The 12,241-nt window shown below is 32.3% G+C and overlaps 1 protein-coding gene across 1 annotated transcript in view; it reads right to left on the bottom strand.

The window, feature by feature from the left end:
* Positions 1–11,777, bottom strand: part of LOC137626652 (neuroligin-4, X-linked-like) — a 12,736-nt gene extending 959 nt beyond the window's left edge. The window contains 9 exon segments of the mRNA XM_068357670.1: positions 1–322; positions 324–1,068; positions 1,978–2,093; positions 6,564–6,721; positions 7,010–7,204; positions 7,336–7,496; positions 8,303–8,399; positions 9,476–9,669; positions 11,639–11,777. The exon segment at positions 1–322 is cut by the window's left edge and continues 959 nt beyond it. Of these exon segments, the coding sequence (XP_068213771.1) occupies positions 82–322; positions 324–1,068; positions 1,978–2,093; positions 6,564–6,721; positions 7,010–7,204; positions 7,336–7,496; positions 8,303–8,399; positions 9,476–9,669; positions 11,639–11,777 (2,046 nt within the window). The 3' untranslated portion in view covers positions 1–81.
* Between the last annotated feature and the right edge of the window lie 464 nt (positions 11,778–12,241).

Genomic DNA, 12,241 nt, shown 5'->3' with positions numbered 1-12,241 from the left:
CTAGAATCTGGAGTATATCTAACAATTGTTTTTAAAGTATTGGAACTTTTTTTTAGTATATTATGTTAATATAGACATTAACTACTCCCTAAGAGGCATCGTAGAAGCACTGCTCGACAAATAATTTGGAATTAGTTGTCCATCGTTCGGAGAATAACTTGTAACTGTTTGCCCTGCGTTGGCTGAATAGTTTTGGACGAGTTGATTCACTTTTGTTGAATACATAGGGACGAGTTGACCATCCGATGGTGAATATGTAGAGACAAGTTGACCATCATTCGGAGATGTGTAAGAAGCTACAGGTTGCTTGAGAGTTGTAACTTAATAAATTTTCTTTTGGTTCGCGTATCCTTTGTGTATTCGTAATGGTGCCATGCGTATCTGGAGAGATCCTATTGGATGTTACACCAGTTATATCGTCTATGGTTTGTAGGCTGCTTATGTAGTCTGGCGTACAGTCATGCTGGGACTCCTCTTCAAAGGCTGTGGCCAGGTTGCTACGCATTGTGATAGAAGGCCTCAGGGTTCCATAATGCGCTGGGGCATATATTGTCTTACAGTTGTCCCCAGATGAGTGCAGCTGGACGTCATTACCGCTCTCGCTAATCGCGTCCTGCGAGCCTCTGGGGAGACTCCGGCGGTTGGCCTTATGTCGATAATAAACGGTAGTAAGAACCAAGATATTTAGGATTAGCAAAGAGCAGGCAATGGCCACTGTCACACTGATTGCAGTCGTGTAGGGGAAATTCTTCCCCATTTGACTCAGCATATCCAAATTAGCTGATTCACTGACCTGATTTTTGTTAGCCTTAGCTATAATTGTCACGTTATAGGGTGTATTTGTTGGGCCAGTGAAGGCTGGAGTGATTGGGTTAGATAGAAAGCCTTCAGTAATGTTATACTGACCTATTGATTGAGTGTATAAACCAGACTGAAGATCAGCTGGTAATCTGTGGAAATTTTTATCTGGGCCATACCGAGAACCCACTCGTTCCAGACCAGGTAGTAGCCATGACCACAAGGCTACTTTTCCAGCACGGTAGTGGTCATGTACAGAGTTCTGTGTTCCTGGAATGAACAGAGATATTTCAATAACTAAAAGAAATTAGGTGAAAGGGAGGATACAATATCTATAGGAGATATATTCCTTGAAAATAAGATATATGGCTTTGACTCATAGTTGTTATGAGTAAATATTTACATCAATTTATCACCGAATACGAGTTGTATGTTACAGCTTCATAAGTTATTCATATAAAAGCCAAATACTTATATTTAACTAAGGAAAGTTTATGGGAAGGAGAGATATAAAATATATATTTTTTGTTAGAATTATATCATAGAATTTTAGATGTACTATCATTTAGTTCATTGAAATCATCACCAATTAAACATTAGTATTTCATTAAGGTTCTATAGTTTTGTGAAGTACATTGAAAAAGTTATATTTTACTAGTTTAGTAAAATGATTTTCATAGGAGTAGGGTTATTGAAAAAATATAATATATATATACATATATATATATATATATATATATATATATATATATATATATATATATATATATATATATATAAATATATATATATATATATATATATATATATATATATATATATATATATATATATATATATATATATATATATATATATATATATATATATATATAATGTATATATATGAGAGAGAGAGAGAGAGGGAGGGAGAGAGAGAGAGAGAGAGAGAGAGAGAGAGAGAGAGAGAGAGAGAGAGAGAGAGAGAGGAATGTTAAAAACTAGAACATCGGATTTCATATATACAGAAGAAAATGATTATTCATTAATATATAAGTTATCATGAAGAAATGATTTATTTTAAAAAATATGAATAAATGTACTTGCCTGACCTCAGGTTTATATGTCTAGAACATATTGAAAATCATTGTATCCTTATATTTGTGATTGAATACAGCCCAACAAAAATAGGAACCTCACCTATTTGAAAGTATCTCTGATAGACTGGATCATATTTGGGCCATATCTGCTCTTCAGAAGTTATGTCGTTTGCACTCTCGGACATTTTAGCTGTGGAGACTGTGTCCTTTGGATATCTGTAATATGAACATAGAGTTTTTTAATTAATACCATAAGTATAATTGATTGTTTATGGTATCAATGATATAAACTGTACAGTATTATTTATATATATATATATATATATATATATATATATATATATATATATATATATATATATATATATATATATATATATATATATATTTATATAAATATATATATATATATATATATATATATATATATATATATATATATATATATATATATATATATTTATATATATATATATATATATATATATATATATATATATATATATATATATATATGTATATATATATATATATATATATGCATATATATATATTTATTTATATATATATATATATATATATATATATATATATATATGCATATATATATATTTATTTATATATATATATATATATATATATATATATATATATATATATATATATATATATATATATATATATATATATTTATCTATTTATATATATATATATATATATATATATATATATATATATATATATATATATATATATATATATATATATATATATACCAAGGCACTTCCCCCAATTTTGCGTGGTAGCCGACATCAAACAAATAAGGAAAAGGGGACCTTTCGTCTCTACGCTCCTCCCAGCCTGACAAGGGACTAAACCGAGTTTGGTTAGTACTGCTAGGGTGTCGTAGCCCACCCTCCCCCATTACACACTATAGATAACGCTGAATCCCCTACTGCTGCTACCTCCGTAGTCATCTAAGGCGACCGGAGGAAGCAGCAGGGCCTACCGGAGGTGCGTCACAATCGCTCGCCATTCATTCCTATATCTAACCTGCTCTCTTGCCTCTCTCACATCTATCTTCCTATCACCCAGAGCTTTATTCGGTCCATCCATCCTCTCAAACCTTGGCCTTCCTCTTGTACTTCTCCCATCAACTCTTGCTTTCATCACCTTCTTCAGCACACAGCCATTTTCCATTCTCTCAACATGGCCGAACCACCTCAACACTTTCATATCCACTCTAACTGATAATTCATTTCTTACACCCGTTCTCACCTCACTACTTTGTTCCTAACCCTAACTACTCGAGATACACCAGCCATACTCCTCAGACACCTCATCTCAAACACATTCAATTTGTCTCTCCCCAACACTTTCATTCCCCCACAACTCCAATCCATACATCACAGTTGGTACAATCACTATCTCATACAGAACTCTGTTTACATTCATTCCCAGCCCTCTATTCTTTACCACTCCCTTCACTGTCCCCAACACTTTGCATCCTTCATTCACTCTCAGACGTACTTCTGCTTCCACTCCACCATTTGCTGCAACAACAGACCCCAAGGACTTAAACTGAACCACGTCCTCAAGTAACTCTCCATTCAATATGACATTCAACCTCGCACCACCTTCCCTTCTCGTACATTTCATAGCCATACTCTTACCTACATCAACTCTCAACTTCCTTCTCTCACACACCCTTCCAAATTCTGTCACTAATCGGCCAAGCTTTTTTTCCGCGTCTGCAACCAGTACAGTATCATCCGCAAACAACAATTGATTTACTTCCCATTCATGATTATTCTCGTCTATCACTTTTAATCCTCGTCCAAGCACTCGAGAATTCCCCTCTCTCACCACCCCATCAACATACAAGTTAAACAACCACGGTGACATCACACATCTCTGTCTCAGCCCCACTCTCACCGGAAACCAATCTCTCACTTCATTTCCTATCCTAACACATGCTTTACTACCTTTGTAGAAACTTTTCACTGCTTGCAACAACCTTCCACTGATTCCATATAACCTCATCACATTCCACATCGCTTCATTATCAACACTATCATACGCTTTCTCCAGATACATAAATGCAACCTACACCCCCTTACCTTTTGCAAAATATTTCTTGCATATCTGCCTAACTGTATAAATCTGATTCATAAATCTCCTACCTCTTCTAAAACCACCGTGAACTTCTAAGAATGCATTCTCTATTTTATCCTTAATCCTATTAATCAGTACTCTACCATACACTTTTCCAACCACACTCAACAAACTAATACCCCCTCGAATTACAACACTCATGCACATCTCCCTTACCCTTATATAGTGGTACAATACATGCACAAACCCAATCTACTGGTACCTTTGATAACATAAAACACATGTTAAACAATCTCACCAACCATTCAAGTACAGTCACACCCCCCTCTTTTAACATCTTAGTTTTCACACCATCCATACCAGGTGTTTTTCTTACTTTTGTTTAATCTAGTGCTCTCCTCACTTCCTCTCCTGTAATCTTTCTTATTCTCATCTCCCATCAGTGGCACCTCAACACCTGCAACAGCAATTATATCTGCCTCCCTATTATTCTCAAAATAAGTAAACTTTCAAAATATTCCACCCAACTTTTCCTTGCCTCCTCTCCTTTTAACAACCCTTCCATTTCCATCTTTCACTATCTCTTCAATTCTCTTTTAACATCTTAGTTTTCAAACGATCCATACCAGGTGCTTTTCCTGCTTTAGTTTCATCTAGTGCTCTCCTCACTTCCTCTCCTGTAATCTCTCTTATTCTCATCTCCCATCAGTGGTGCCTCCACACCTACAACAGCAATTATATCTGCCTCCCTATTATTCTTCATTAAGTAGACTTTCAAAATATTCCACCCAGCTTTTCCTTGCCTCCTCTCCTTTTAACAACCTTCCATTTCTATCTTTCACTATCTCTTCAATTCTCGAACCAGCCTTCCTTACTCTCTTCGCTTCTTTCCAAAACTACTTCTTATTCTCCTCATATGAACTACCTAGTCCCTGACCCTACCCCAGGTCAGCCACCCTCTTTACCTTAGTTACCTTGCGCTTTATTTTCACATTTTTCTCTTTATATTTTTCATACTTCTCTATACTATTACTCTGCAGCCATTCTTCAAATGCCCTCTTCTCTTCCACTTTTATCTTCACTCCTTCATTCCACTATTCACTACCCTTTCTCATGCTGCCTCCAACAAACTTCTTGACACACACATCACATGCAATCCCAACAAAATCTTCTTTCACTAACTTCCACTCCTTCTCTAAAGTACCAGTTTCTCTCACTTTCACTCTGTCTTATGTCATTTTCAACCTTTCTTGATATTCACTTTTTACCTCCGGTTTTATTAACTCGTCAGCCCTCACTAGCTTACTTTAACATCCCCCACTCTATTCCCCTACTCTTTTGATACAATTAATTTTCCTTCCACCAAAAAATGATCGGACATACCATTAGCCATACCCCTAAATATGTGCACGTCTTTCAATCTTCCAAACATTCTTTTAGTTATCAACACATAATCCATTAAAGCCCTATCTACCACTCTTCCATTTGCCACTCTTACCCATGTATACTTATTTTTATCTATCTTTTTGAAATAGATAGAACTTATCACCATCTCTTGATCAACTCACATATCTACCAGTCTCTCACCACTCTCATTTTCACCTAGAATGCCATACTTCCCAATGACACCTTCTACCTATCCAGCGCCCACTCTAGCATTTAATTCACCCATGATAACTGCATAATTCCTTATACTCAGTCCTTCTACATACCTAGTTAATTCCTTCCACAACTCTTTCCGTTCTTCTTCACTTTTCTCATAACCTGGCTCATATGCACTAACAAAAGCCAAACATTCCCTACCAACCTAACCCTTACCCACATTAACCTAGATGATATCTCCTTCCATTCCATTACTTCACCTGCCTTCCAATCACTCATTAATAAAGCCACACCCTCTCTTGCTCTTCCCTTTTCAATCCAAGACACTCTACCAGTCACTTCACCAAACATCACTTCACCCTTCCCTTTTATCTTTGTCTCACACAAAGCTAATATATCCATCCTTCTCTTCCTAAAAATACTTCCAATTTTGCATCTCTTACTCTCTATCGTTCTACATCCACGCACATTCAGACACCCCAAAACTCCAGCTCCACCTCTTTGATGTCTCACAGGAGTATATAAAACAGGAGAGGGGGTTCCGAGCCCACTTGTCCCATCCCTTTTAGTCGCCTCTTACGACACGCAGGGATACGTTGGCACTATTCTAATTGTTGTTATGCCACCGCGGCCACATATATATGAATTTATAAATTTGTGTGTGTTCTTATTGCAGAGACACTGAATAACTTATAGTTACTTTTTAAAAACTATTATGTCAGTAAATCAGTGTTTAGATTTAATTCTAAGAACTGAAAAAACGTAATATAATTATTAGGAAGCAATGAAGTGAAATATTCTACCTATTCTTATTAAGTTAATGAATATGTTATTAAGCATTAAATGTTTTACTTTCCATTTAAAATTACAGATATTTATAACATTGTACATTATAATTACGTGAACTACAGTTTAATGAACTTAACAATAAAATATGAATTAATATCAAAATCAACTGAATCTCCCCACCCTAATTTGATGAAATTACTCCACATTGATATGAAGGATTTGCTGAATGTGACGTCCATCTTAGTGAAGTTATAACTTGAGGCCAAAGGTCCAAGAGCACCCAGAGGACCACCAAAGACGTACGCCAGCTCCTTCAGGAGAAGACTCTCCTTTCCAGACTTTGGGAAAGATAATCACATTAAATTTAAAGTTTTATTGTAGTAATTACTGAATTGAATAATAATAATTTAAATGAAAAAGGGTGTATAAAATTCTATCTATATCATGATTCTTTTATCGGTATTTATATTTTTATCTTTTCATAACTTTAAATTGTATGATTTGGATACATACATCTCTAATCTATGGATGATATTAAAAAAATCCTGTAGATTACTAAAGATTCTCTCATTTATAGAATATACCCTATTTTTAATTATATATATAAATCTAATCTGTTGACGTACATCTGCAACTTCTTCCCCCAACACGTAGAGATAAGATGATCTTGAATTCGTGTAGAGCTGCTTGGCAAGATCTGCCATCGGCGAGACAATATTCGCATCGTGAAGGCCTTGGCCGGTTGAGTCCCTGATGCTGATTGGTTGATGGAGGGATCTCGACCAATCAGTGTACTCGGCTGTGATGGCTAACATTATTTCCTGTGCGGAGATGAAAAGACTCCATTTGAGGTATACTTTATAATAATAATAATAATAATAATAATAATAATAATAATAATAATAATAATAATAATAATAATAATAATAATAATAATAATAATAATGCCCACCTGCAGATGATAGCGATAGTTATTGACGACGAAGGATCTTAGCAGATCCTCCCTATAGTCAGCGTCGAATCCTTCCTGGACTTCTTGCTGACTCAGGATGTCAAGGAGGTTGGCAGCTGTCATTCCTAGAAGGAGGTCAACTGGAGTTCGACCTTCCTTGCCTTTAAAGTCAAGAGGAAGAGTAATATTTTTCTCATTTTCTTTTTATGGTAAAAGGGATAAGAATATTACTTGGTATAGACAAATGGAGATATTTAGGATATACGAATAAGTACTTGGGCGCAAGTTAACTTTTACATTATAGTTTAGAAATTGGGAATTTCATTCTGTTTAAACGTATATATTCATTCTGCAAGGATTTCAGTTCGTAACTGTATATATCTGTGTATATAAAAACAACAACAACAACAACAACAACAACAACATCAAAAGTAGCTGTGTCTAGAACTCTGCAGGACATTGGCCACATCCATGTCCTTCTTCATGACTGTGGTTTGGCTAGTTTTCATCACCACACTTGCCAACTACGGATTGGTGATGGTGGGAGATTTAAGTCTGATTGCTCATTTAAATATAACTTTTATGGGTAACTCTAGTCCAGCTTTGTGATCATGGCGATACACTAACCATTTTACCATGTTAAGGCATCCCCACTCACAAAGGGCGGTGTATATATATATATATATATATATATATATATATATATATATATATATATATATATATATATATATATATATATATATATATATATATGCCTGTGTGTATAGAGTTATATATATATATATATATATATATATATATATATATATATATATATATATATATATATATATATATATATATATATATATATATATATATTTATATATATATATAAATAGCTTTTATAATGAATAAAATGTTTTTGCGTATGAGTTTACAAACATATAAAATCCATCAAAGTAAATTTAGAAGTTAAACTTACCCATTTTGCTCTGATGATTTTTCCATTCAGGTTTGATAGTGACACCATCAATGCTGGGGCCAACAACCACTTGAAACTTGGACGTCTTTAGCTGAACCTTTAAGAACAACAAGTTAATGTAGTTTCCTTTTATAAAAGTTATATTTTTCCTAAATCATAATTATTATTTAGACAGAAATACTAAGGTCAACTCAATATTTGTCTTTCATAATATTGATTGAAGTATTATTATACTGAGCAGAAATCATCTTGAGTTAAAAGCATTTACAAGGTAACAGTCAAGTCATATATTGATAGTTTTAATATAAATTCAAATTAACAATAATATTTTAGTTTTACAAAACATACATTTAGGTATAAAGATGGACTTTTGATAAAAAATTATTGTCAAGATAATTTTTGCTAAAAATTATTAAAGTACTTTAATGAAAAGAAATTAAAACGATTTCCCTGCCATCATAAAAGTCACACTGTAACTTGTTAGGTTAAATATAAACTCAAATTACCAAAGATATTGTTACTAAAAATAATAAATATACAATTTTTCAGATTCCTTAATTACTGGTAAGTATCTTAGAATCATTACCAGATACATTAATTGTATCATTAATCCCTTATATTTCTTTTAACTCATCAGGATTATAATACTCAACAAAAATATGAATAAAGAAACGGTAAATTTAGTTCAATTAATTGAATATGATTAAGCAAATCCCTTAACAATTACTGAAATTAGTGTTACGTAATATTTTTTTTCAGTAAAAACAGAAAACAGTTATATTTTATTATTGTTTCTAGCTATTTACATTCCATCTAGCCTAATTGGCTTTGTGTGTACTCGGTGGAGGCCTATTGCAAGGGGCAGAATAATCACTGAAAACAGCAATATTTACTAAGTACAATATTCCTTGTTAATAGAATAGACAATATATTAATAAAGAAAATATATCTAGAATATTATATGAGTGGAAATAGTATACGCTACAATTGTATAGTCTAAAGTTGAATAATAGTGCAAATATAGTGATTAAATCTTTTTCATAATAAATGGTGTTATAGTTATTTTTAAGAAAGAAAATATCAACTTGTAAGATAAAAATGAAAACACAATTGAATTTTTGTTGGGTTACGTTAATACTCATTCCCATTACATCTAGAACGACCTAATCTTACCTGCAATATGTCTTGCAGAGGCCTCTTCCTCAGACACTGGAGAAGATTTTCATAGTGGCGAAAGATGTCGTTTGGAACAGGGTAGTCCAGCTGGGTGGCTACATCGAAGGCGTGTCCAGATGGGTCCCGGACTGAAGCCCAGGGACTGAGTGCAGATCCTGACATCAGGATTGTTCGCTTGAACAGACCTGCTCCTAAAGACCAGGAGAAAAGGATTGGGCTAAGGATATTGTGGTAGGAATGATTCTATGGTCGTACGTGTTTAGAAGGGCTGTTAATGTAAAGGTTCTGGTACTTTTGGTACATATGTGGTATATATATATATATATATATATATATATATATATATGTGTGTGTGTGTGTGTGTGTGTGTGTCTGTGTATGTTTGTAGGTGTCTGCCTCTGTATATCTTATATATACATGCGAGTGAGTGTGTGTGTTTGAACAAATATTTTTAAGGATTCTGTAACGTCAGTGATCATAAATATCATAAACTATAACATCTTCATCCGTCATTTCTCTCAATAATGTTCCAACTCGTTTCGTAAGGTAAAAACAATATTACTTTTTGTGAACCAACAGAAAAAATACGAACATCTAAATAAATGTAGTTTTGGCCTTTGTTCATGAACAAGACTCCAAATATAGAACATCTATAAACATGAGAAATAAACAATATTGGAAAAGGATTATCCAATAACAAATAAAAAGACGAATATAGAAAATTGGATTAGTTTTTCTTCTTGATAATAAAATGGGAATGGATATATATATATATATATATATATATATATATATATATATATATATATATATATATATATATATATATATATATATATATAAGTTGATTTAATCTGACTTTTTAATTAAGAATCACAAGAAATCATGTATGAAGGTACATATACACAAACAGCCACACACACACATACACACACACACACGCGAACACACAAACACACACACATACACACACTCACACACACACACACACATATATATATATATATATATATATATATATATATATATATATATATATATATATATATATATGTATATATATCTATCTATCTATTTATATATATATATATATATATATATATACATACATGTATATATATATATATATATATATATATATATATATATATATATATATATATATATTTATATATATATATATATATATATATATATATATATATATATTTATATATACAATTTCCAATAATATTAAAAAAAAAATCAAAATACCCATAAACTAAATTAAACAGAAACATTATTCCAAAACATACAATTTTCCTTACTAGTTCAGGACTCGAAAACCTAAACCAGAAATGATAGTTGAAATCCAATGAAGAACTCCCTTGACGAAACTTGAGATGCTCCACGATATAGTAATTCTGTTATTTGCATTATTTAACTCTCGTTTCCATTATGGGATTTTGAATTAAGTTTCCTTTCAGGAATTTACATTTGTGGAATAGATGGAGGATTTTGTTTGACCTGATTATCTCTTTTAAGAGTGAAGATGCTACGTTTAGTAATAATAATAATAATAATAATAATAATAATAATAATAATAATAATAATAATAATAATAATAATAATAATAACTAGAGTAATAATAATAATAATAATAATAATAATAATAATAATAATAATAATAATAATTATTATTATTATTATTATTATTATTATTATTATTATTATTATTATTAAATGATAATAATAATTACAATAGTAAACCTTTTCACCTTATTATTATTATTATTATTATTATTATTATTATTTTTATTATTATTATTATTATTATTATTATTATTATTATTATTATTATCATTAAATGATAATAATAATTACAATAGTAAAACTTTTCACCTTATTATTATTATTATTATTATTATTATTATTATTATTATTATTATTATTATTATTATTAGTTGTGGTGCTAGTAATATTAAAATGCTAGATTATAATAACTGCAGTAGCAATATTATCAGCATTAGACGTAATCATGACATCAAATGCATCACTTAGAAATATCACAAAACTACCATCAACATCACGTTATCCCTCCAACCCCAAGTAACATCAGCTAAGGAATATCTTAAAATCTTTCGCTTTGTCACAGAGAACAAGGTTTACTTACTGACTGACCTGTAGCAGTGGGCGATATGATAAGGTAGTTGAAGCAGGCGGCTCCCGTGCCGTGACCCATGACTGTGACCTGACCTGGGTCACCCCCGAAGTGGACGATGTTCTCTTGAACCCAGTGCAAGGCAGCCAGCTGGTCCATCATGCCGTAGTTGGCTACAGTTGGGCGACCCACTGGGTCAGCGTTCGCGTTGTAAAACCCTGGGGTAGATTAAGTTGAAAAGTTCAGATATTGATGTATATACTGTATATGTGTATTATAATTTTGCACATTTAGACAAGTTGTTCATATTCATATTCATATAAGCCATTTATTATACTCTTCATTATATCTGGATTCTCTTTACTACGGGATCAACTTTAAGATAATAGCCTCTCATCAGCCTGTGAATTGAACCCGTCCTAAGAAACTGAGGTTTCATCGAGAGGAGCTGCTAGGGTGATAGAACCTCAGTTTCTTGAGCCTAAGTTCGACTCTCAAGCACGACCAGAAGCTATTATCTTTGAATGGATTCCCCTTTGGATCTCTGATCCCGAGATAGAGTGAATTCAGATAGTAGGAGGAGTATAATTTATGGCTTCCATAAATATATATATATATATATA

This window comes from Palaemon carinicauda, chromosome 34 (genome assembly GCF_036898095.1).
Source record: "Palaemon carinicauda isolate YSFRI2023 chromosome 34, ASM3689809v2, whole genome shotgun sequence".
In the NCBI taxonomy this organism is placed as follows: Eukaryota; Metazoa; Arthropoda; class Malacostraca; order Decapoda; family Palaemonidae; genus Palaemon; species Palaemon carinicauda.
The sequence above is the reverse complement of the archived record's forward strand: the minus strand, read 5'-3'. Positions and strand labels throughout refer to the sequence as shown.